The sequence below is a fragment of the Varroa destructor genome, unplaced genomic scaffold (assembly GCF_002443255.2).
Source record: "Varroa destructor unplaced genomic scaffold, Vdes_3.0 BEIS01000001.1, whole genome shotgun sequence".
NCBI lineage: Eukaryota > Metazoa > Arthropoda > Arachnida > Mesostigmata > Varroidae > Varroa > Varroa destructor.
This window is the reverse complement of record NW_019211454.1, coordinates 10,957,140-10,985,131: the sequence shown is the minus strand read 5'-3', so window position 1 is coordinate 10,985,131 and position 27,992 is coordinate 10,957,140. Positions and strand designations below refer to the sequence as shown.

At 41.9% G+C, this 27,992-nt stretch overlaps 1 protein-coding gene and 1 long non-coding RNA gene across 6 annotated transcripts in view; one reads left to right on the top strand and one right to left on the bottom strand.

Annotated features, from left to right (window-relative positions):
* The window catches only part of LOC111248674 (uncharacterized), a 180,496-nt gene extending 152,729 nt beyond the window's left edge, over window positions 1–27,767 (top strand). For 4 of the 5 annotated variants that reach the window (XM_086993464.1, XM_086993456.1, XM_086993471.1 and 1 more), the window contains 4 exons: window positions 18,809–18,996; window positions 21,238–21,497; window positions 24,336–24,834; window positions 25,853–27,767. In XM_086993464.1, the coding sequence (XP_086849590.1) occupies window positions 18,809–18,996; window positions 21,238–21,497; window positions 24,336–24,834; window positions 25,853–25,998 (1,093 nt within the window). In that variant the 3' untranslated portion in view covers window positions 25,999–27,767. Of the gene's footprint in view, window positions 1–28; window positions 7,609–18,808; window positions 18,997–21,237; window positions 21,498–24,335; window positions 24,835–25,852 lie in introns of those variants that run through there. The other variant, XM_086993477.1, reaches the window with a different exon arrangement.
* On the bottom strand, window positions 14,218–18,815 carry LOC147758251 (uncharacterized). Its single transcript, XR_015330591.1, has 2 exons — window positions 17,914–18,815; window positions 14,218–17,723 (listed from the first exon to the last, which is right to left on the bottom strand). It is a non-coding gene; the product is annotated as an uncharacterized LOC147758251 (long non-coding RNA).
* Window positions 27,768–27,992: the final 225 nt, after the last annotated feature.

Genomic DNA, 27,992 nt, shown 5'->3' with positions numbered 1-27,992 from the left:
GTCTAACATTATTTCTAAATGTTTGCAGAGATGCTATCCAGTCGCCGGTGTCTGGCCAATCGACGATCAAAATGCATTCAGGAAACACTACAGAAGCAGTTAATGCAGGATTGATAGGAATCAAACCATCGAGTCAGAGTCCACCTACTTTGATTTTGAAGAGCCCACAGCAGCCGTGTCAGCCGATCCAACCAATTTTGACACAGTCCCAACCGAAAATGCCGATCACCACCCAAATTCAACCGACCTTCCAGACTCAACCGCTTACGACGAAATCGACTATTCCGCAGATGTCGAAGGCCCCGCAAGTGGCCCAGATGGGCAGGTCTATGTCACAACCCGTGGCTAGCCTGCCTCCGCTGAGCCAGCGGGTGCCACCTGTACAACTGCCACCTACGATGGCTCCAATAAAGAACACAGCCCCAGCTCAAGCGACGCCAACTTCCGCACCTCGCACACCTTCGCCCGCACCAGCAGGACCGCCTATTCCTAAGTCAACATTGCCCAGCATGAGCCCTGTAGGGCCAATGAGTCCCCTTTCACCTGCGTCGCCGGCATCACCAGCCAGCCCTAACGCTTTGCCACCGTTAAGTGGATTAAGTAAACTCGGTGGCGATCCGCCCCCACCGGCTGTTGTCAACCAGGGCCCGCTATCCCGAATGGAACTTGAGGGTCAACCCGAGCTGAAGTCCATCGATCGCTCCCCGGCTGACACACCTGGTACGCCGCATGACGACCTTGAAAGGATCGACCCCATTCTGGGCAATCTTGGCAGCTTAGCCGGACTCCCGCCGCCTCCTGCAAACATTCGGTCCACAATCCAGAACCAAGATTCGATCGGCTATGAAAGCTCCGAAGTGTAAAATCACCAAGTGTTCGGTATTCTATAGACTTCATGCTGACTAGGATCTACGTATACAAATTTGTTCTTTTGTTTGCGAGGGGGCATTTATCTTGTCCCCCGTAACAGATCAGTAGTCTTCAAATCTTCTGATCTTTGCGACGTGAACCTTCAATATCGAGTACACATTTGTAACGGGCTGCTAGTGCACTCGGATCGGCTGATGGTCGGTAATTCCCATATATAGGTTCTTAGAAGACAGATCAATAGGGAATTCAATAACGAGTTGCCCCGTAACATCGGTTGGCGTGATAAACTGCAATTCGTCGCTGACGTCATTGTATACCTAAGTTCATTCAGTGTACGGTATGATACGTTTAATATTTATATACGAAGTTAATTTACGAATTGGTTAGCTGGTACGATCGTGAAGTGTCGATGTCTGTTAACGCCTACTCAGTAGACATTTAATGCTACCATACGGATTACACGATATTTGTATTTCGGCTTATTTAAAAGTCGAAGGTCGTAATAGGCGAGTATGCTCGTGGGCCCTTGCCTGAAAACAGCTGATGGCAATGGCCCATGCTGATGGTGATCAATATGAAGCGTCAGATTTATCTTATTATTCAAGTTATTATAAGACAAAAATCTTACGAAGATCGTTTCCTAACAAGCATCACAAGTAAGTATACGAACAACATAAGCTTAGCTAGCAGTAGAGTTTAAGTATAAAGTCCCGAGGATGATAAAATAGTGACGGGCTTTATGAAGATAGGTATGCGTAAAGTGTCTCAACGATGACATGTGTAGCAACTACCATGCATATAATTAATTATTGTTGCGTCTTCTTGAAACAAGTAAGAGCAGCAAAAGGGATAGATTCTAAACAGGAAGTTGAATAGACCCCGGTATTAGTAGCAACTGCGGGCAAAAGAGCTAATTCAAACGAGGGATTTTTCTATTGATATATACATATATATCAAACATTCATCTATATATTTAACAATCGTTCACTTATACATACACGCAGACGGAATCGATATTATAATAAATGCATAGTTTTGTTAAAAACGACTCCTAACATCTCCCTCCAGTCTCCCCGAAGTTTTAATCTGCACTTATTTTTCTACGAAAGGAGGAGAAAAAGATCGGGCCTAATTTAACCTAGTAAAAACAATACTCCAATTGTCGGTAGGTTAAGCTGTCCCCTTGACTGTACGGTATGCGTCTATGCTGAGCATATGTCCCCCCTCTGGTTATATTATCCAAAGGATACTTATGATCTTAAGCATTAACGTACGCAGTGACGATAAGCATGCCTCAAGCGTATCTATTCGTGAACTTTAAATGAACGGTAACGAGACCAAATAGATTATTTTAATTGATTAGGTAGTGTGACAGAAAGGCACACGGCTACAGGATCTGACTGGCTACGGAAGTTATTATGTGACGTTATGCACTTTTTTTTTTGAAAGGACAATGGGCATACGTTTTTATGATGCCCCGACACGAAAACATAGCAGTCCTTCTAACAGCCTGTCGATGGAATACTTCCCTGCTTTCCCACAGCGGTATCCTGCCTGCAATAATCATTGAAGGAATAAAAAAAAATGGCTGAATCGAGACACGAATGCCGCGTACGAAGCAGTCTGGTAAAACTGGTTCGAAAATCGCATCATTTGCAGAATAATATATATACAACCTTCATATATGCGTACACAATGTTTCTAGATATCCGCCCAAGTGATATATATATATATTAGACCAGAGAATTCAGGTGTTAAAAAATAGATAATTTTGCTCAAATTTTCATGCAGTACAAGCCGAACAAGGAAAACTATTTCATGATATCGTACCTAATACAATGACCACAGTGGCAAAAGAAATTACGAGATATCGCACGATCAACTTCAAGACACAATAGAAGCCTGATAGCATACAATTAGAAATGCTACGTACTCGCAATGAATTTGGTAAACCAATGAAAACGGTCGCATAATTTCTCTAGGGTTCTATTGTTCCCTTTGTCCAGAAGCACTGTGTAGGGTATCAGGAGCCATTTGTATGTCCTGTAATGTATCCGACTAGATACAACCTAATTGACAACAAACTCTGTCAAAATCAGTTGTAGTGGAAATATCTTCTCGAAACAAAAATGAGCTCAATTCATTTTTGTGGTTATTTCATGCAGAGGAGAGATACGACCTTTTCTTTCAGTTTTGAAGGGCTGAGGTTGCTGTTCCAGTGGTGCTTTAGAGATCAGAGTGAGCTTGTTCGCTGAATAATACGAACGCCGCGTAAGGAGCAGATAAACAACATAGGTTTAAATAACCTCATGTATGTGTTACTTCACGTTTTGTATTATTGGCCACAAAGATTGCACCTGAGAAAAGCATGAAACATGATGATACTTTGTTGTATATGACCTCTTTGAATATACAAGTGAAAGAAAATTGGTCGCTTTCAACAAAAATATCCGTGATGTAGCGAAAACTCCTTTTATTGGACGGCCTGTCGCGCAGTTCTAAAGCTTTTTATTGTACCCCCCGTCCCGCCGTCCCCCACGCGCACAATATGAGATTTCCCGCCATGAACGACGGGACTTACTTAGAAAACGACATAGGAACTCCAAAAACGGCAACTGCTCTGATTCTTGAAGTGACCCTGTCGTCTATTGGGTCATTAGACTATGATGAGAGCAACGCGGTGCGTTGTGGCGGAGGGTATGACATTAGCGGGTTCCTGTTGGCTAACAGCCATCTAGCCAGATACAATCGTGCATTTCGAAATTTTCTTGCCTAAATTACTGATCAGGGCCTGTGTTAAGTCGGTTTCCTCAATGACAAGCATCTGTTTTGATGTTCGTACGGCGTCAGCAAACGGAACATGAAAGTGAATACGTAAGCATGCATGGATCTCGTGTCTGGCTTGGTGGTATTCTTTAATCCAACGGCGATCTATTGGACGAAACGTTCCTGGCAGTTGGTTGACCAAATTAGGCGGAGCTGATGTATTACCAGGCTCTCGTCCGACGACTCACAAAACCTTATTGTTATATTTAGCTAGCTATTTCCTTTGTGTTCTATAAGTGCGTTGCACTAAATGTATTATAAATACATCGCAAGGTAACTAGCTTTTACACTGATAGATTTGTGCCAAACTAATAGAATAGTCTTAGAAGATGTCGATCAATGTCTCATTCGAGTCAGCTGTCATTCTCTTGGATCTATGACTACTAAGATGTACCTAACTCTAATGAGCCTGTTTGTACGACTAACATTTCTACCAGTGAAAACGTGTTTATATCTGTGAGTGCAAGATGAGGACGCTTCCGTTATTCACCCCATATAAACACCTAACCGAGTTAGATTTAGGAAGCATTTCAATAAGCAGGGCACCTACATTTTGTATCCATTCGATCTCAAAGCAAATTCGTTCGTTAAATCTGAAGAATTTTCTTATGGAAATCAATTAGCGTTCAGAAGATACGTTTTATATAAAAGAATAGATATGACATTTTTTCGGTGACTATGAGCGAATACCGAGCCTCGTCGGACGCGACGCCAAACTTACCACACTGCCATATTTTGTACTTACTTGCATATATATATCTATATATATATATATATATATATACACATACCTCTATGATCTCGTAGATATTATTGTACTTAAAAAGGATACTACGAATGAAAGACGATGGAATGAGTGTTTGCTGGAATGGGTCGTTTAGAAGGCCAGAACTCGACCTATGACTTACTGCGAGTAACACGATGTACTATGAAGTGAAATGTAAAATATAAATGAGATAATATTGAGAATGATGAATGCGTGAGTCTGTACAACCACATTGTGCGACTGTTATTTACTGTGCTTTGTTTACTGCTGCAGTAGCGAGGGCGTAACAACCGAGATTGCCGAATTATGCACGCTGTCGTCACACCATCGACAACAAACAATACCACACTCGAATCTTTATATGTTATATTCTAGCTCTTCTAAATACCAATAGAACCTTCGATTCGGAAGGCCTGTAAACCTTCGACTATAAAAGTTTATATCGTAAGTGTTCAAATCGGAAACAGATTACGATCTAAAATCCCACTTCTAGTACTAAGATCATCAGACATCATTTCTCGATTATGCTGACAAATCAGATATTCTTTAGGGAAAAACCCTTCTGATTGCACCTTGATTGTTACATCGATTTCGCATTGTCCCTCATATTGTCCTTAAGAATGGGCGTAATGAAGTAATTAAAGCGAAGCAGGTGTTCATGTTCGGCTCCGTCGGAGTGCGCGCCTCGATATGCCCATCTCACTAGAGGTTAGTGGCCCTTCGCCCAAGGGGCGATTCCCGATGTATAATCTCGTAGTTCTGCGTATAGCACACATAAGTCTACCCAAAATACAACCGAACTTGAGGTCCTTCTAGTTCTGATTTTTCCGTGTATATATCATCCAGGATTGAGCAAATGCGCTGTATCGGGTATTCGTCCATCACATGCGAGTTCTGTGAACCTCGATTCTGTTCGTCTACAGTCAGTTGCGACAGATTTAAGTTGTAGGCGGTAGTTTAGCATTGCATACATGAGGAGACGGAAATTCTCGACGAGAAATACTTTATCGGATCGATCAGGCAGCAAATTGCCAGGCTTTGGCGGTCGGAGGGACAGATCTGAGTAAACGATTCGTGGAGATTTCGTGCAAGGCCTCGAAGCAAGTAAAGATTAGGTTCGCCCCCGACAACCGTCATCACGTGTAACGAGGCCCCCCTCACTGTTTGTTATGCTCATTGTTTTATCATCAATAATAACGAGTACAGTCGTTATTACCATTATCACGATCAATGTCATAATATCGAATAACAGTATTCTATTCTACAGATATACTGATTTCATCCTAATTAAGGTAGACTATTAGTGGAAAATGTAATTATAATTACATATTATAATATATTAGCCACAATGCCATGCTATCCCCCCTTCGGGATGTGTGCAGCAGATTCCTCCTGTTGTGTATGCAAAATTTACTTAAGCAATAAATTTGCGCCTGTTCAGGCCCAGTTTAAGTGCAATGCTGGGGGTAAATATGTAGAAATATACACGACATGGCAAAAGGCAAAAGAATAATCAACAAGAATCATACATTCACCACTCATTTGAAATCGATCATCTACTACTTGTATTGAGTCACATAGTGATTAGTAAACATTTTTTGCATTTTGACAAATTTCTAGAGGAGCGCGTATCGTTTGCCAATTAGTTGAAACTAAGTGGGGTGATCATCGTTGAGGAAACCTGCTACATAATTCTGAGGGTTGTTAGCGCTGACTACACAACAACAGCATGCACTTCATACTCTACCCAATAGGCGCCATCAGTGGAGGCTACGTTTGAAACGGTTCACTTTCAGAAACGTCTTGTATTGGGTCGCTGAAGCAAAATCCACTTATAATGAGAACTTTAAGAGACCAGACAATTTATCCTAAGCTGTCCCTTTCACTTATGTTCCTCCGCGCACAAAGTATTAGCAAAAATCTTTCTGGACGTGCTGCGTTTCTGATCATTTGACGCCTCTGCTTTTTGGTAAACTCTGTTCTCGGCGAGGTCCGCTTCAAGGCAAGATCTATGTTCATCTTAACGGATCGATTGCCACGAGTGAGCGAGTAGGCAAACGCTTGTCAGTTGATTATCAATAATACCATCGAATAGATATACCTAAACTATTTCTGATCGTCAGGCACTTGAGGTATCTGAATTACTAATAGAGAAAAGTAAAACGGGGGAGCAGATTGATTTGCCATTGAGCGAGTGGCCGCTGCGAGTCCCACCGCTCAACGTTGCGTACGGCTTCTGCGAAGCACGTGTATGTGATAAGACCTTGCACCTTTGTTAGCCTCCGCGTAGCTTTTTTCTGTGATCTGAAAATGCACGTCCTCGTTTCCAGCCTATGGTGATCTCTAGGAATGAGCACGTTGTCGGGTGAACGTGTGATTTCCCATCGCGATTCCATTTCGATACCAAAATTTCTAAGTGAGCAATTCAGTCATAATACTTGTACCTATTTTGTTAGAACCAGCTTTGATATTGGAAGACATCTGCTATCTAACGAGCTACTAATGTGAAAGAGTTGAACAATTCGTATATAATAGAGAGAGAGCATACGTTTTATTGTGTTAAAATTCCAACAAGAAAAAACCGACGAAACACACTGGCAGAGAATCGGCCATATCGATTGGTCCTGTTCTCGAAAATGCTTCAAATGAGCTTGAAAAGCCCAACGCAGTAACAATGCAGATTTGGCCCTGAAGGGCAAGTTCGTAGGACCTCGCTGGGAGTACAAACTAGGTAGCCGTGGAACCTTGCGGGCTCCTAAGGAGCCTCAGCTCAAACTGAGGTGTAGTATAGCGAGCGAAGGTTTAGGTTCGAGGTTCGATCGATTCGAACCTCAGCCTAATAACTTCAGATAAAACTGTCGATTGCAACAACATGAATAATAATAACATAGCAACAAGCAACATATACTATACACGAAAAAAAGTCGATGACAATTCACACACAAAAACACAGATTGCTACAGATGACAAATGTCCTGATTCCTGACCGATAACTATGAATGAATGAAATAATAATACTGATCATTAGTAATATATAAGCGATCGCATCATGCCGATCATATGAGGGAAATTGCGGAATAGCTATATTGATGTCATCGGCTGACGACACTATAATAAAAGATAATATCAATTATATTCTATGCGAATATTAACCGTGCATTTAAATTGCGTAGAGCAGAGTTTTCATATTAGTTTCTACGTAGAATGTAGACTGGTAAGTCCCTAAAAACGCCTCTCAGCGTCAATGTTCTAAACGGACCCAGGGCTTGTCGATGTAATGGGCCTAGCTTGGACGTATGCATCGTGCGTTAGGTCAGCATTTCATAGGCTTTCTGAGACGAACTGTTACTTTTCCGTTATTCGTACATCAGTTTTAAAAAAATCCTTATCAATCAACATCACTAAGTAAGCACCGCAAACGCCCACGAGCAGAACGGTGCAAGCTGTGAGTAAGTTGCTAGAATCGAGAATTTCAGCTCAGTTACCTGAAATCGTGTTTGATATTAGTAACACGTGAAGACTAACAGTTAACAATAATAATACCACCAATATATGTACAGGTTCCAGCATGACTCGCGTAGGCCGTGGTAACAGATATATTGAACCGCGGTAACGATTCAAAATTATCATTGAAAACACTATTATCGCTACAAACGTAGTAGATTTATGTCTCGTACGATAGACGTAATTTCCGTGGATTCTTTTGTGCCACGTATTGGGTCCGCATCCGATGGCCAACTTATTTCATTAAAGGTTAGCCCTGTGTAAACCGTTAAGAAAACGATTCGTGTTGGCGGATCGCAACATGGATAATTTCTCAGCTTAAATAAGATGTATACAGGTTAACCTAGGCAGGGAGTGGAGCACACTTTAAGCGTTACACTTGCTGGTGAACGACCGGCGTGTAGATTCCAACGTTTGCAAAAAAATTACCGAAACGACATAAAATTAGAGACTCCAGTATCCTCAAGGATTCAACGTGTCTATCGCTTCACACAGAGTAAATTAGCTTTCTATAGATATTTTTCATTTCATTGCCTAAAATCCGCTAAGTTGATACCAAACGATTTTCGACTCTAGCAGTTAAGACATAAATTACTAGAATAAACAAAACTGTTTGCGGTAATTGCGCAGATAATTGCGCTGTTTTTACGGTATGTTTTTTTTTAGGTGGAATCGTTCGTAGACCCTATAACACATACTAGCATTACCACGTCTATAAAAATAAAGGGACATATACACACTTCAGTATAAAGTCCTATATATGTATAGTGCACCTTAAGTAGATATCATCAGCCGAAGTTAAGTAGTAGTTTAACGGAACTGCACAGTTCGTTATGGGGGTGCACAAACAGCATTGAAAGAGTGACTTGACCACCGTCTGCGGTGCAGGCAATCTGGCGTTTTCTTCGTTCAATTGCCGAAACTCATTTTGCATTGATAATATTACTTTTGGCAGATAGGTCCAAAGGACCAGGTACGAGGCCATTGCTGTCAGCAAGCTTAAGATTAGGTAGCCATCGCTTAAAAGTACATGTTTTTGTCACTGAGTCTGAATTGGACGAAGCTGCCGGTGCTGTTTAGCTATAAGTTTGTTCGTTCAGAAGCTTCATAAAAAGTCAAAGAAAGTCGCGTACACGAATTGGTAACAAAAACATCCTGTTACAATATCCTATAAAGGAGCGACCCACTTTTGTCAGGGCAATAAGCTGCGACATATTAGCATATCATTTCTCTACCTTAGCCTTTTGCCACTACTGTTTTGTGTATGTGATAAATTGTTTACTTATTTTTAACATGCATATTTGATGGTAATGCAAGGGTATACGGCCTCGTGTCGTAGTTTTCCTAATTTTAGGTCATTTAATATTTCTGCGACGTGGAGCTAAGCTAGCTGTGTCAGAATTGTAGAAGCTCACATGGGTTCGACGCAATGCTCAGCTGGATTTTATACTAAAATTTTTGTCGCCTATGAAGCGTGCGCGACTTGCAACAAAAACGGCAGGCGCTGACTTTAATCCTTTTTTAGCTTTCTTTTTTGCTGCTTAAACCCATTTTACCACGGATGTTCCTTCATACTCAATATATATTCTAGGGCCATAGGATACCGCCTAGTTCGCCTAAACCATACATTGCAAAAACATTGTGCTTTTCATGCATTACATTCATACGGGTATATTACACTCTTTCCTAGGGGGTACATGATCATACTTAAGGGTCTCTCACAGAAAGTCGTCGACTAATGTACTACTTATCTGTCTCTAGAAACGTCGAACAACGATGCTTGGCTCATGACTAGTTCTCCAGCGCAAGCCTTGTAGTAGGCCCGATGCTATTTGCGTGTTGAGACAGAATCGACGATTACGCCATTTACTGTGTGCCTGAATTTACTAGCAACTGCCCTAGACTAAATTGTACATGGGAATTTAAGAAAAATTATTTTTCAAACTGAAGGTGTATCACGATTCTGAATCAGTTCATAAGAATTGATTTAGAATCGTGTGTCGCGTTAGCTAGAAATAGTTTTCCCTTAAATCTGTAGAGTGGTAAGTCTTGAATAACATATTACGTTTTCAAAGTTGTGATTTTTGTTGCTCCATAGAGTTGATCGCCGAAAGCCCCGTAACGAGGGTGCAGAATCAAATGTTAACAGCTGTTGGCCTAAAGTAAAGAACATTATTCGATGGCCTTTGATAGGTGCCGGTATTCGCGCGACCCACAAATACCGCCAACGCTCATGCGGCTTAGCCAACGCAAAAAATCATCCTCAGTAACGTAGAACTGAAGTTACCGAGTTTGATACCCTTAGAGTTGTCGTGCTACTATTCAGCACTCTGCTTTATTAAAGGGAAGTGAGTCGCGTTGATAGAAGGCATGAATTTCCGTAACACATATTATCTTCGCTAATTGCAAAGCTTCTAGTGTTAGATACTCGGCTGCGCACGATCGTATTCTGGCTTATATAGTTAGAGGGAGAAACCTTCCTTTTTCTACTGCCATTATGTAAGCAATGGTTGATTTTTATCAGTTGTGCATTGGTAGCAGCTAGTTAAGCAGTTGAGGGCCTGTCACCACGTTACAAGGGTAACTCATCACAAGCAAGGTTGAACACGAAAGCCATTATTAATAAAAGCCGTCTGTTTGCTGAGCAAAAAGTTCGAAAGCAGTCGGCCAAGCAAGCCCAAAGCCATAGCATCTTTGTACGCTGTGTGTAAGGCCAGTGAGTCTATGACCTGACAAGGTCACCTTAAAATGCGTTCAGGTTATACTCTGTCCACCTGGTATACACTGTGCTTGGTTCAGCCGAGCTTACAGGCGAGCGAGCCCGCCAGTGATGTGATAGGCGCCCCGTGATCTTTTTTGTAACCCTTGCTGACGAAGACTTACCACTCATGTTATGGTTGTTCGCTCTGGTCTAGCATGCTACACTCAGGTTAAATTATTTTCACAGAATTTAATCTGTTGAACTACTGTTTAGTTAGCTTATGTTGTATATATAGGACAGCATATTTTTCACAAGCACTGACGTGCAATACTAGCGCCCGCTATTCAAAAATACATACGATCTCAGGTATACTACGATGATACTTCAAACAGAGTTACCTCGTGCCTGATCAACGGATACAAAACCAATATTAACATATAATATTGCCGCTGCTAGACAAATCAGACGCTGGTCAGTTGAATCCTTTTAGCTTTATCTAGCGCGACGTGAGCTTGTCTGCGGTTTAACATTCGGCCGCCGCAGATCATTACAGCCAGTCAATCGCATGTAGCTGCCAGCTAAACTTTTAGGCCCAGTGAGCACGTCAGTTAGGCTATATATTTATATAGCTCATTTCTAGCAGTGAGCCCGCGCTAGCATGCTGAAGACGCGCCGGTGATACGAACCGTGATCTGGAAGTTGCAAACGGCCCCAGCAAAGCGCCGCTTGCGCCTATGATGATGGTGCCGAGATAATTCGGAGTCGACTTGCCTTCAGATTCAGAGATTCTGGCTGGCAATAGATGATGTGGCCACTGGCGCGTATAGAGAACAGGGTTTTGCTGAGTCGCACGGCTGGGTAGAGGTCACCGTTAGCTTTGCATACCTTTGACAAGCAACACATGAACCAAAGGCTTGCCGGCCACCTTTGCATAACCGTTTGCAACACCGGTCTGCATATATATGCATATAGTCTCTTCAGGAGAAAGAGCCAAATAAGTTTGAAAACGTAAATCTATCCAATATGAAAATAGACAATCCTTTTGAGGAGATTGGTGACCGCAGACCATTGACACCTACTTAACATGATTTATCTAATTAATTAGATACTTACGGCAGAAATTGCTTTGGCTTCTATTTTCAACGATGCATTTGTTCATGCAAACGTAGCTACGTGTCGATACGTATTAACAGGTCTGATCTAAGAGGACTTCTGAAATATACGAGTCCCATTGAAGCTAAAACTTTTTCGGTGCAGAAATACCCTTTCCATAAACTATACCGGTAAAAAGTGTTTCTCTCCGTAAATAATCTAACGATCAGAAGGCCGATTTTTAATAGTGCAAGTGCAAGCAGTATTTTAGCCGTTATACAGTAAGAATGAAGACGGCTCATAGTAGTCCTCCGTTAGCCATAATTGTCTCTCATAACACTCTACTCTTTTTTCGTATGAACATAATAGGATTCCCAGTGAAAAAGCTAAATAGTACTGCATTGTACAGGGACCGATGGCGACCAGCTAGCACAACGTATAAAGGCCTCCTTAATATAGATATCAGCGCCTCGGTAGCCGTCGGCGTGAACACTTCCAGTATGCCTAGCTCTCTTGGCCATTGTTTTCATTCCCGAGCTACTTCTTTCAACGAATCTTCTAGTAAGAGTTGTATTTCATTATCGGTATTACCGGCATCTGTTAGCGGGTACAGTGCCAACAGGATGCCGCGACATTCAGTCGATTTAATTGTCTACATATATATATATATATATATATATATATATATATATGTATAAGAGAAACTATAGATCTCCCTTACGTTGGGGAGAGATATTGTGTGGATGATTCTGGTGTAAATATCGTGCTTTCCGAGAAAACGGACGACATTTGATGAATCACTATTCTAGTGCTCAGCAAAAAACTGCCGCCATTAAATCGACTAGTAGTATGTTAACTTTACAAAGCTGCCAGCAGCTTCGTCATCGTCCGTTAAGAGCTATCGTATCGATTTCTAGCACTGTAAGCGACGTAGCGCTGTAAAGCCATGCCGATGTGTCAGCGGGTAGCAACGGACGTGGAGAACATATGCCTCTGACCCTGTACCTATCTTGATGAACCAATGCAGGACATTCTGATAACGTTGACACAGCAATATGGAAATACAGGTCGATCAAAGTATATCTGAGAATAACCACGAATCCAAGAGAACAATCAAGCGTTTTAGACCTAAATTATAGCCTGAGCTAGCTATAAGTTACGACAGTCTATATTGTCCGTGAGCAATACGCATTTTTCTAGTCATGATTTATGCGATTCTCTTCGAAAACCCTCGTTTCTAGCAACACTGGAGCCTGCCAGAATTTTTTAAACAGAGGGAGTTCTTTTCGAAGAACCAGAATTGTAAAATATTCTGGTGGACTTAGCGCTAGCGTCGTCTTGTGTGGTGTGTACCCAGATGCATCTGTGACAATCTGACTGATCGCACGGGCGCGTATCGTGATACTGATGGAGATTTAAACAGCAGTCCTAATGAATTAGCAGTTCAGCTTATATGACGTCTTGTACTATGGGTCTGAATAACTACGCACATTTGGAGGCAGAAAAAAAAATGTTTTCCTTTTATAGTTCTAACTTTCGTTTTTTTTTTTTTTTGCTTAAATTATATGATAACTACTAATTTAAATTTCCTGACAGAAATGTTTCTCATAACTTCACCTTACGAATTGGCTGAAGCAAATAGTTGACCATAAAGGTATGTCCTAAGCGAGAGTTCCAGCTTGAAGGTCGTGAGATAACATTAAGAACGGATAAACACGTAACGTCTTCGGTAAATATGTAATTCTAGCGGGAGGCTACGATCTTAGGCCAGAGAGATTACTACGTCCCTGGCAGATACGCTTTGTCTACACAGGATGTAGCACGATTTTAGCTATGGTTGTATCATAGAATATCTGTCTACCCGGTGTTTTGGGTTAGACAGGGTGTCGTTGAACCGTTTAAATAACCTTGCTTAGCTGCTCGGCCCGAAGACATCAACTGAAAGATTGTCTCTGGCCCAGTCTGTGTCACTGCGAACGAGAACGCCCACTTGTCCTTGTCAGGGGAGGAGAAAAAGCAATGAAGGCCAGGCAACCAACGACAAGACAACATAAGTACGATTCGAAAAATAAGTGTTCCGCGTTGTTATCGTATACAAATCAACTTTATCTAGATTTCAGTTATCTAAACGCATATTTCTCAACAGACGGATCCGATTGTGCCTTTTCGGTATAATCGTCCTTCCTTTTTGGTTTTCCTGTTGATACGTTCAGTGTGCCTTAATGATATCATCTGCCTAAGGTTCGCTTTGACATATTGTACCTTCTAATAGAGTTTGGCTAGTTACGCTCTTTGTTAAGGCTTACGTTGCATGCGTATGGCATAGATAGGCACCTTATGTACTCTTACGATTTTCGGAAGTAGTTTCAAACTCTACGAACGATGTTAATAAGCAAAGATCAGGTGAATACCATAATAAAAAGTTGAGCGTGAATTGGAGCAATGAAGACGCCCTATATTTCGTATTATATAATTGTATTATGTTCCACATTTTTTTTTTCAAAAAACATGCTCTTATATAAAAACTGTCTGTTGTTGGGTCACTTAGTCAGACCACACACGTCAGACGTCGTCGTGACGATCCGGATATAGCTAGTTTAGACGAAACGATGCTTGGCAACGTCCCAAATGTATTACATCAGACCCAACGTTTTAAGATGCCACAATGAGTCATAGTACCATTTTTTCTGATGCTCCGAGTCCGACTAACTGAGATCAGTTGTCCCTCTGTGAAAATCCAACATCGTGGGACAATACAGCCTAAGTATGCGAGGCATATAAGCCTGTCATTCTATATGCCAACAGTTTAGCAAGACAGCGGCCTCCATTACGTGACGTACTCATTCCGAAACCGATACATAAATGGTAAAGATGTAGTTTGAAAACATCTCAAGTCATTTCCACCTGAATATTTGCTATTAAAACCCCTGATTATGGTTCACCTGCGTCAGTAAAGGTTGGAGAAGGCAAGACTTCACAGTAGATCAAACCTCTTCGGGTTGCCCTTACATTAAAATCCTTCTTCTATGGGAAGAAGAACTGCAATGCTCTAGTGGGGTGAACCCACTATGACGTCTTAGTGACCTCAATAATCCTTTAACATTTCAAACCCGAAATGAGAAAAGAAGATGGTTATATATATTTTATAGGGAAACCTATTCACTTTGAGCTCGCTTACTGTTTATATTGCCTCCACCTAGATGTTCCTGAAATGGTCCTTACTCCCCTGTCCTTGGGCGCTTCTGCCATACGAGTGACTGGATGAATATTCATGATCCTAGTCAAAGAGCTAATATTACTATCATACACATTTTTTTCAGTCAATCGTTTGGGTTTTTTTTTTTTTTTTTTTTTTTTTTGTTTCAGATGCTAGTCGTTAGCACTTCATTTCATATGGTAGTTTAATGAAATCCAACGAATACTAAAGTGGACACACGATGCTATGCGCTATAAATTGTAGTGTTTTATTGTACGAATTTTTGAGCTATCATCATGTAGCGTGGTATCCATGAGTATCTGTAACAGATACGTGTACACTGTTATGGTAGTATCGGTCGCGTTTTGTCTACAACATAACGCCATGTTGTTTTTCATTAGCTAGAGGATATTTCAATTGAACTGACATATCGTAGTGTTGCGGTGGCCGTACGACAACTTCAGCACTGGGCATAGCTATACATCATTCCCTGTTAAGATAAAGCACCTTTCATCAAATAATCACGATACACTTTACTTCAATTTAGCTTAATTGATCGTAGTAATTTTTTTTTGTAACTTAAATCATATGGCTACGTATTGTTTTCTGTAGTATTCGTTCGCAAATGATAAGATTTTTAGGATAAACAGGCGATAGAATGACTAAAAGCTAGCAACGGTTCGCCGTAAATATCTTTTCCAGTTGCTCTAAGCGAGCGCTCTTTACCATCGCCAGGTCCTAGGAATGAAACAGCGTGACTGAAACTCGTAGGTAATAACTTCCTTGTCCCTTTTAATTCGCGCAGATTCTGTTTTCCACCGGTAACACCACGGTCAGCCTGGCATATTTGTACAGGTCGAGATAGGTCGAATAGCTTGTCTGAGCTAGTTCGTGGTCCCGGCAAGGTCATTGAGTTTTAGGTATATACATGTACGGTGCCTACGCTATTTCTGCACTGATTTTTATTCCATCCAAGACGAAAACGCACCCAAGTCGACGTATATATGACGCACATTTAACTTGACATGGACATTCGAAGTTCTGCGTTGATGACCGAATAAAAGAGAGCAGAATAAAAGTTAACTGGCAGATACTTTTCTGCGCACCTGACAAACGCATGGACCGCACTTAGTTTTGATATACATTAAAGAAGTTTGGCATAACAATTCTATTTGACGTAAAAGCTATAAATTCGTCCATCTCGATTGAATCGAGCTGAATGCAAACAGAGGTGTAACAATGTTTCTTTTTGCTGTTGTAACAACGTCAAGACACTTTTCGCAAACACGATTTTATGCTCCGAGTAAATTTCTCTATCTTACATTTGAGTCAACGTCCTTGCTATTCTATTTAGATAGATCTAAATGTGTATCCTTTGCCGTCTCGTTTTGATGACTGTGCGAGCGAACGGGTCCGCACAGAACACGCCAAGGACTACCAAGGTCTGCCCTCCTCCTCGTTCTGCGAGCCAGGTTGCTCAGACAGATTCTGAACCTCCTGCCAGCTTGATCTGCCCCGTGCCTCGTTTTGCGCCCACACTGCTGTTGGCACGGCAGGCAGCTATCCAGGCAGCGATCCTGGCAGTCACAAGCGGACGAGAACAGAGAAGATCTGCCTCGCTGCGTGGAAAGCCAGAAATAGAGGCTTTCTCCTTAAAGCGAACGTCTAAAGGGAAAGCAGGGGACTGGCTAGGATAGTGGTGGAGCAGCAGTTAGAAGGGAAACCATCCAAAGGCAAAAATCGACGCGCCCGGAGTACCCTTTCCCATCCGAAGGCAAACTGCCACCGCTTCCAAGACTGCCACCGATCCAATAAACTCACTGGCACTATGAGTGTCGTGAGAGACAGTACATAACAACACTCGTAGCGCGTTGCGATCGTATCTGTCCGTGACCCTACTTCAAGCAATCCATTGAACGTCCGTTGGGGTGGTTTCGGCAGGAGTCGCTGATTACGCTCCTCTGCTATCTTTGAACAAAGTTTAGTCGAAAGTTCACAGTGATTTTGGGTCCCCAAGTGAAACTACGCGTCCCTTCCAGCTCGTACCGTTCTGAGCCGCCGAAGTTCTTCTCGTCCGTCGTGTGCGTGTGTGTGTGTGTGATAGCTCATATCAAAATCAGCTCCCGTCTACCGTCAGCAACACAGAACCAGTGCGTTGTGTCCAAATTAAACAAGTAAAAAAAAAGAAAGAGCATCAAAAACACGGAAAAATATGTATCCGAAGCGACGTTTCCCGACAGAAACAGCTCAAGCAGACGCTAGCACCTTGCCAACTATCACCTTGAGGCATGCCTCCTAACTGACCCCTAGGGGCAGACCAAACACCAAATGGATTGAGATTATAATCTCATCAACAGTCATTTTTCACCACTTTTGATTAAAGCAAAAATCATAGTCTAAACTAGTGATGGCCGATCGCGTAATGTTTTATTGTACCTTTAGCATATCATAACCTTGTTCTGATTAGCCTTCATACCCCTTCGATGTTAGTCGTCACCTGCCTGTGCCTAAAGGAGTAGAGAAGGCGGCTGCGTTCATTATCTTCTGATCCTGCTCGTCTACACCACATAGGAGAAACTGAAAAAGAATAACAAGCCATACTTGTCTGTAACGGACGTTCACCATGGGTGGAGCGTACGTAGCGTGTTCTGACAAATGAAATACGGGCACTTTGCCTTTGTTGTCCAGTCAGAAGCTATCGCCGTCCTCTTTTTGATTGTTTTGGTGGTCCTGCTGCTGGTGCTATTGAGTTCTGCCGCTATTGTGTCCTGTGTAGAAACGAAGCGTTATTATTCTAGGGAGAAGATATACCCTTCATGTCAGGCCTCAATCGGCTTGTCACTCTTATCTCACCGTCGTTAAGTTTTCATTAACCAAAAAACCACATGCAATACGTTGGCACGTTCAATGTATTTAGGTGACATTATTTGGATACAAATTATGCAACTTTGTTCCTACTTGTCATCTTCTTAGGGCTCGTTTTTGAGACGAACGCCAACACCTCCCAGTGTTCACCAGCCCTTCACCTTGACGACGGCTCTATACTCTCGCTGTTTGTCTCGCCCTTTGAAGCACGACACAGAGGGCACTTAGTAAAGCTGTTAGTCAGCGCGTACGACTGCTGATGTGCCGCTCAATGTACAGAAAGCTTGTCTCACAGAAGGCCTTTCACTTACCCTAACACTACCGCATCGCTTCCCTTCCCACGGCTGCTTGCCCTAAGTTCGTACACTTTCTACCGAATTCTCGATAGAGGGTGCACCGAAATTGCAGCGTCTCACTAATCGTATATATAAAAATATATATGTATCTATAGGATGAATAATATTGTTCGAATGTGATCTAACCACACGTTTTCATGCTAATGCAAAGTTCCGGAAACAGCTCGCCCATTTGTGAACCGTGACGGGTAGACTGTTTGCGAAATTACCTTGAAGCCAACTAGATCCTCAGTTTAATAATATCAGTGATTCAGTGTTACTATCTGTTAGGGTCGCATTGTTTTTCTGTTAGTCAATGCCGACTATAGAAGAACGCAATTCGTTGTCGAGCTTCAAGTCACGTTACTTTATCTGATTTCTATAGAAAATTCACGCTCCATAATTCTACCCAAGCAAGCCTTGAACTGACCGCTTAACTACTGGCCAGTCGAATATTCAGCCTATTTGCTCGTCGCTTGGTGAGCCGTGCGCGCTGGTTTCACGCAGGAGCGTATTTATAGTTACATAGAAAGTCTTCGTGCAACCGCCGCACCCTCCTTGATAGACGCTCGCGAGAATCTCGCGGCCGAGCACTATAAGAGCACAGACCAGACTTCGATTTGTCACTGACGGGTTTCGTCTGATTTTTGAAGGTGCACCACGACAAACATTATGGTTGACCAGGCCATTAAGGATAAACTTGAGGCTGGCTTTGCCAAGCTGCAGGGGGCGGCCGACTGCAAGTCGCTTCTCAAGAAGTACCTCACCCGTGAAGTGCTTGACCAGCTGAAAGATAAGAAGACTGGCATGGGCGCGTCGCTCCTGGATGTCGTTCAATCCGGTGAGTTCTATTATTCGATATTTTAAAGTGCTACAGCTCAGCTCATCTCGAAGGGAGGGTTAAACGTGTGTAGTCAAGCGTGAACCACCTACCTGCTCCATAGATGCGTCATAAATGGATAAATCGATTATCCACTTTGTCGTAGTCCGATGCTCATACGAATCCGAGGGTTCGCCTGTTCCAAAATCAAATCAACACCCCTCATACACAGCCAGAGCTGATCAATATCCGCAGGTAGGTAATAGAATGAATGGGTTAATAGTAGTGCCACTGACCACTTCTTAGACTGATTGCATGCAAGAACAGTCTCCTCAGCTTAATCCTGTGAACATAAATTAAGCATCCATTCTACCGCCTCTGAATTGGTTTCTGTACTTTTAGAGATCCCATTCAACGTGATTGCTGGCGTTCAAATGATCTAAACAGTTGAGATTCGTTAGGTCAAACCCTTACGGTTACTGGTGTGCATTCAGCCTGATCGATTCAGGCAGCGCCCTTAGCTCGAGCCGCTTTTGGCTTTATAACGGTCAGAAGCGGGGTCACAGAATTTTGGCACCCATCCAGGCAAATAAAGGTTCAGGGTCACAAGCGTACACAGCTCTTTAGCAGACTCCCATCCACTCTGCAAATGAAAAGCCTGAATTTATTAGGCCTAATGTATGTATGAGGTCTAACCGAGTAAATAAGAGCTAAAATTTTCTGGAGCAACCGCTTGCTTGGTAACCAAATTCTGATGTGTCTGCACAAATAGCAATTGGTGGTTTCGATGCTTCTATTTCTGAATTTCGCCCTGTGACCGAAATAGTAGCAACTTCGTATCAAATCATAGATATATTTTACGTCTATGAAAATTTAAGGTGTCGTCACAGTATTAGATATCGACAAGTGGTAATATTTCTAGAGGTAATATTTCGATGAATTGCGGACTAAGAAATTTTGTATTTGTATGAACGCAAATAGTAATCACCCATCCTGGTCTAACCATGAAGGTCGTTGTCTTGATTCTATTTGTTCGCTGTGATCTACCACGATTTGATCGACCAACGCCCATAGTTATCTTGTCCTAATGTAACATATGGAATCATGAACACACAACGAGTAACGCTAGAACATTGTAGAAAGTTTTCAAGCGTAAGACCGATCAGCTCTGCTACAAGCCCAATTCTGATCGTTGCACACATATATATATATATATATATATATAGTGGACTTTTGCGTTCCATGTCAGCGATGGTCGCTAGCTCAGTGAACGCCGGATATTAGGAGCTGTTGTCGATCCATTCTAGATTTTCTCCAAGCCAATCATTCGTCGTTGGTTGCACTGAAAATTTCATGTTCGATGCTCTTTGAGACTAGCCAGTAAACCGTTACTATATTTAGGTATGTACTAAGAGCACGATAGCACGGTGACTGATCTTGATTCCATCCCCATGGACCAGGCAAAGGGCTATTTCGACTCTTGACAACAACTATTCTTATAGTAGCATTACGTGATTCATTACGCTTATCTCAGCAAGCTCCCAATTGTTTCAAGAAACACTTACGATACAATGAATGCTATATAGCCTGCTGGTTGGTCCTCTTCTGGTAGACCCACTCGTAAATAACTAACGTAAAAATTACTAATCAGCCATCCTTAAAGTTTACAGAATTTGAGGTTTCGGTAAGGTAGCGATAAGTCTAAAAACATACCGAGGCAGAATGACGGCCTTCCCGCCGCGGAAGGCTATTCCGAACTTTTTATCACATACTGCGACAGATGAGTTGTGTGAGCTGTTAGCTGATCCCGTCAAAGACACAATGTCCTTTACTTAACACTGTGTTTTTGATACAAAGCGCATTTATTAAACCTAGTGCTAGCAACCTAATGTAATGATTATTCAAGGATCGAGGATCCATTATTGTCAGTATTTGATTAATAGAAATCACTCTACTTGGACAAAAAGTAAAAGCTTCCAAAGACGTTTTAACTTGCCTAACGAATTAAGTCCAAACGCGTAAAGCGTTTGTAGCTAAAGAGTCCGTCATTAAAGCAGGGAGCCCGCCTATCAGCTGCGCGCAAAATATAGTGGAAACGACAAATACAAACGAAGGTTCAGTCCTTGTCTGATCTTTTTTTGCTACTCAAATAGTAATCCATAGGAAAAATATACTATATATTTCTGTTCATATGAATGTACTATCCCAAAACGGTGGCAATTTTTTTTATATTGCGTATCTGTAACATTTCTCGGTGCGCAGGTATGGAGAACCTGGACTCGGGCGTCGGCGTATACGCGCCTGATGCTGAATCGTATAAGACATTCGCTCCCCTGTTCGATCCCATCATCGATGACTACCATCAAGGCTTCAAGCCAACGGACAAACACCCCCCGTCTGACTTTGGCGACCTCAACCAGCTCGTTAATGTCGACCCCGAAGGAAAATTTGTCATCTCGACGCGTGTCCGTTGCGGTCGCTCCCTCCAAGGCTACCCCTTCAATCCCTGTCTCACTGAGGCGGTAAGTGTTCTATGTAGCAACATGTGCTACAAATTAAACTAGGCTAAACAAGGTTGTATTCTCCTGTCATTTATACCAGTAGATTTACTGCCAAGACAATGTTTTCGCAAGCCACTCTAGACGTAATTGTTTGTGCTTGCACATAAAAAACATGTTATCATGTTTGAAAAAATGCTCCTATCTGGAAGGAAACATAAATGAAAGTTTAAAAAACTGGCAGCCTCCATGACTTCGCTCAATATAGCACACATTCTGGCGTCAAGCGCGATGTCATGTATATCATTCTTGCGACGACAAACGTGTCTTCAACGTAGATACAATTCAATATGATTGTATCACAGATCGACTATGTATTACAATGGTTGTCACGCAAGAACAAGTGGTAGGGACCGCTCTCTATGAATTGAATATCCTTTATGGCACAACTTAGTTTGCTAGGCGTAGCAATGACGTATGTTCGGCAATCAATTATTTTAGTTAGAGATATATATATAAGTGGAGGGGCAATGTATGCACACGTTCCATTCTGTAAGCGTCACGAATTTGTTGTAGATATTGAACCTGAAAGAAAGATGGCGCATGTATTTATAGTCGAAATTCATCTGCAGCATAGATGAAAATCAGAGGCGCGTTTCGCTATATTCTTTAAGAAGATGGTATGTGTGAAAACGAGGTGGGGGCACCTTAGTCCAAATCTAGCGTCCCGTTAGGTTACATACGTGCGTGCATTTTCAATTGGTCGAACACTTACTTTTTCGCAGGTTACAACTCGACTTAAGAGCTCAATTATTGATAGCGGTTGAAATTATTTGCTGATAAGTAGACATTAAACTGTATTTATGGCTTCCAGTTGTTGTAAGCGAACACCGAGTTAATCGTATTTTTCTTTTTAGAAGAAAATAGTGATAATATTAGCGACGTAAAAATTGCAAAAATAACTCTATCGCTCGTAAAAAAAATTAGGCCGAATTTCGTATTTGCGCAGTTAGTAATCGTCGTGGCAAACAAGCTGACTTTGTCATAATCAACTTTTTTTTTTATCAACTTTGACGATGGCATGTTATCTTTCTCATTAATAATAAAAACTACTCAACAGCGAAATAGATATACTTCATAGCTGGATAATTAAGGGCCCTTCATGTAGCAATATTCCTAGAATATAAATTCCTTTATTTTTCAATCAAACGCCCATTAACTTAAGTTATTTCTAAAACTCACCGAAGATTGATTTCTTTGCCATACGCCCGCTCCTTATTTTGAGAAAAATCCCGTGCTGTGTTCAATGGACTAATTGAATAGATTCGAAAACCAACCATGAGAGAATAACAGAGAGGTCGTTTTTATCCCTGCTATTGTTTTCATTATCCAAAAGCCTTGTCTGTCTTGTAACAGCAACAACAGGAGGAGGACGTAATAACTATGCGCCTGTTCAGTAACGAACATTTTGAACGCTAAACCCCTGTACCGCCACCGTAGAAAGCAACACGGCGGTCCGTCTCGTCGTTCACAAAAGCCCCACGCAGAGGTGCGAACGTGGCGAGCCGCATTAGCCATACTGTATTGGTTGCAGTAATGATACCGCAAGTCTGACGATTAAGTTTCTTAAACATAAGAACGACGTCTCCAACTGACTTCCGCTGAACCGTAAAGGGCAGTTGTGGCGTGCGTGCTTTACTGCTCCACAGACTCCAGAGTTCCCAACAGTTGGCTGACTGCTTGGTTGGGAGAGAACCTTCGATCTCCTTGCCCCGCCTTTCCCTCTTTTAAGTTAAGATTAGCGGATTGCTATATGTAGAATTTGGTCTCAGAGATAACGGCAGCGAGTAAGGATCGTAAGTCTTATGACGACTCTATCGACGCATGGCGAATCATGGAAGTGTCTTTGTTGGCATTGTATCGTATGACAACTTCCAGTCACAACCATTACACTACTCCCTAAGAGATTTTAGGGACTATATATATATATATATATATATATATATATATATATATATATATATATATAGAGAGAGAGAGAGAGAGAGAGAGAGAGAGGGGGGAGTAAGAGAGTCCTACCATTATAGTTACATGTTAGACGGGATAGATACAAGCCACACGTGAATCCACGTTCTTTTAGCCTTGCTATTCTCTCTCACTAAACTCACTGGACGTAGGACTTATTAGATTGAAACACGCACGAAGGTACCTCTGCTGAAAGGAATATAATATCATGTAATAGTACCAAAGTAAATAATTCCGCTTCATGGGAAGGGAGCGGAGTAGTAGATTGGACGGCCGACAATAGGCCGTTATTGCGTGGACGCTATAGTAAATATTTCTAAGTTTAGAGACTTGAACGCTCGACAAATAACCAATGGACCATAACCATTACGAAGTTGGGTCGAACAGTAGAGTCAATAAATAGGACAGAAAAATATAAAGCACACAACAAGTTATTTGTGGGAGTGGAAGCAACTTGCCGTTCCGAAATAACCAGCTAATAAATGATTACTGCCGAATGGGTGTCAAAGTTTTTATTAGTATATAGTTTACATGTTTGTTTAGTTGATTGTACAACACCCGTTTATGTGATAGAGCTTAAGATGATGAGTTGCTCGTTAATGTGCCCTATGAATATATTTACTAGCCTTTTAAACAATTAATTTCTAGAAAAAACAAAAATAGATATAGATCTTCTGTGCCTCGTAAGCCCTTCGTTCAAACGCAATTACTTACTTTATTAGATGTAACGTTTCTTATCATCTTCGGGTTTACCTTTTCTGTTTCATAATCCCGTGCTGTTTTGCTTCACAACTACTCGTCTCTAAATACCGTGATGGGCACTTGCGACCTAAACAGCAATACAAGGAGATGGAGGAGAAGGTGTCCACGACTCTGAAGGGTCTTGATGGCGAGCTCAAGGGCACTTACTACCCGCTAACCGGCATGGACAAGGCCACCCAGCAGCAGCTAATCGATGATCACTTCCTCTTTAAAGAGGGTGACCGTTTCTTACAAGCCGCCAACGCGTGCCGCTACTGGCCCTCTGGACGCGGTATCTACCACAACGACGCCAAGACCTTCTTAGTCTGGTGCAACGAAGAGGATCACCTTAGGATCATTTCAATGCAAAAAGGTGGGGACCTAAAGCAAGTGTTCGGCCGTTTGGTCACGGCCGTCAAGGCAATCGAGGCCAAACTGCCGTTCTCGCGTGACGATCGTCTCGGTTACCTTACCTTCTGCCCGACTAATCTCGGCACCACGATCCGTGCCTCTGTGCACATTGCCCTGCCTAAGCTGGCCGCCGATCGCGCCAAACTCGAGGACATCGCGTCCAAGTACTCCCTCCAGGTCCGCGGTAAGTTTTTCATAATAGCACAGTATAAAAAAAATATATACAAACAAGCACAGCGGGAACTAATCGAAGAGAATCAGCCAGATCGTTTGACAGTATTTTTGTTTGTCAGCTCCAGCGAGGTCAGTTTAGAGGTTGTAAAAGGTTTTTATATATACTCGTTTATACATGGGCACGTAAGCTACACTCACAAATCAATAGGATTAACTTAGTCCGATTAAAAAAGATGACTGCCATTCGCGGAATAGACATCGGCATAAATAGGCCTAAACAGTCAGTACCGTCATTTATCCTGATGTGCGATGTAAGTAGAGTCAAAATGAGTCCACAGAGCTGATCATTCTCTTAGTTATCATAGAGTTGGGCAAGCGCGATAATGATAGGGCAACAACAGTAAGAAGTTTAGCCCTTATATATATACATACATATGTAAGCAGTAGGTGTAACTTCTGTTCGAGCTCAGTTCCGAATATAATAACGATTGGTTGTTAGAATTAAGCAGGATCATATAATTGCTTGTGAGAAGAAGGGGAGGTACCAGACCAAGCTTTTCCTTGTTGGGCGTATCGATTTCTATGAAATCCTATTCATAAGAAAACGAAGCATCCATCCAACATTATTTTGGTAGCAAAGGAAAATATTTCTAACCTTCCTTTTAATTATGTTTAGTCATAATGAGAATTAGACGTTTTGAGAGCTATGCACATAAATGAATTATCGTCCTATACAGAAGCCGAAAGTGATTCTTTTGGGCCTGTATGCCCTTTGGTTTGCAATGTAAACGAAGCGCAATGTTCTGGAAGTATAATAGACTAGGCCACTTGTCTCGTTCCAATATAGAAATGAAACATTATAATTAAAGTATCTTCCTTCTCTACCCTAAACCCTGCAAGACTACAGCTTTTGTGAAAATGGGGCAGTCTATTTAACAAATGTAGTTGTGAATAGTTCCTTTATTACGCTTTAGCGCTTCTGACTGTTACTAAAAACAGCTGTGCGCACACTTTTTGTGTAACTATAGGTACCCGCGGCGAGCATACCGAGTCCGAGGGTGGCGTCTATGATATTTCGAACAAGAGGCGCATGGGTCTCACTGAGTTCCAGGCGGTCAAGGAAATGCAGGACGGTATCCTTGAGATGATCAAGCTCGAGAAGGCTGCCGGTTAACTGGCGCCTAGTTACGACACCGCCCTGTCTCCGGCAAAACGCCGTGGTCTGGGCACTCAACATCAACAACAGCATCTGCCCGAGCGGTCCGCCAAAGAGACAAGAGATACTATTTACGTAGCAACGGGTTGTACGTAAAAAATTGAAAAAGATCCATCTACAAAAAATACCGCTTACCTATGAATAACCAATTCCTTGGTATATTCTTCAACAGAGGCCGTATCCCGAAGTCACTACAAAAAGCCATATGTATTGGCTAGGCATTACTAACTTGCTTGAGATAAATATGAGCGTGTGATAATTGATGATGTGCTTCATGTTAGAGCAAAAAACCAGGAAAATGAATGAAACACCGAAGGAGAACGCGTTCGCGATTGTCACCACTGCGCGGAAGCGACGTTCGCACTTCATTGACGTCAGGCGTCCGCTGATCTGCTACCATCGTAGCTTGGCCATAGCTCGGTCGTTCAGCGTCACTCAAGTACTGGACTTGCCAAGAGGGCAGTGAACGACCGCGCTAACCTGACCGACATCCAATGAAAAGCGTACTGTCGAACTTCACACGGGTTTGGGAACAACAAAACGTATAATGGCAAAAACAGAAAAATAAAGACGGCTACAAAGATCACTACAGTGACGCATGACCCAACGATGTTCATTTCATCATCGTAGATAACGGCATTTTCTATATATATATATACATAGCTAATGAAGATGGCGATAACGGGAGTTAGCGCTATTATTACTAAACGCTACCAGTGAAGATTTATATTATTGGCACTATATATATAGGCATCTAATGTATTCATGCGATGATATGACCCTATTGGCGCTACCATACGAACTGCAGTCGACTATTATTTGGCCGTGATTTGTCTATTCTGATGTTCGAAGACAAAAACATATTATCGCTGAGGTCCTACGAGAATTATGAGATTACTACTGATTGTCGAGTAAATGCTGAATTGTACAATATATAAACCGAACGCGTGTTTGCCATTTGCGATTTATGAGCATGAAAAACGTGAGCTCTAAGTATAGTCGCCAAATTACTTATACGAAAAATATAGCTAGTGGAATCGTGAGAAGAACAAACATTTGAGGAAAGGACACCGAGTAATATCACGAACGATGATATCGCCCAGATAGATGCTAAAAATCATACGTATGACGCCAACATGTCGCACACAGCCTCACGTTTTGTAAGTTAAGCAATGCATAGCTAGTATAAAGGAAGGTTCGAAGACACACGAGAAGACTTCAGAGAGAGAGAGAGAGAGAACGAGCGAGCGAGAGAGAGAGAGAGAGAGAGAGAGCGAGAGAGCGAGACTATTATCAAAGCAAAGCGAAAATCGAACAGCAATGATATGCTTCCGCCTGTTTTCGATATGGAGGCCCGCTGTTTCCAACTATTCGGCGGTATAGATGTTATGCTATATAGACCGGTATGGCCGGAACGGGCCAAATAAGCTCAATATCCTAGAGATCTAACAGTAATAATTATGATGATGATGGACTATATAACGAGATGATGATAACTAACGAAATAATACAGAAAGAATGGAAGCCAAGCGACGACAACATTACATAGTTGAATATACATACAGCCGCAATGTTCAACTGGGTCCATGACAAGAGCAACGATTGATTCTAACAACAACAACTAGTAAAAAAAAAAAAAAAGAAAAAAAAAGCATCTACAGTAACGACAGAATCGAAAAACAGTAAGGAGATCAATAAACAATGCATCATCAAACATCATCAAATAATCCATCCTGTCGTTATTGGGTCGCAATAAATATAGATAGGTCGTATAATACTGCGCTAGTCTTTCAGTGCCAATAGATTTTTTTGTATGAGCTCGTGGCAATATACGGAAGGTGGCACGACAGTGCCTCAGATACTGAAGAATCAATACTGGATATATCTAGTTCGTTTTTGTGCAGTTTTTACACCAAAGCAGGCCGAATAAAGTGCGACATTTTCTCTGCAAA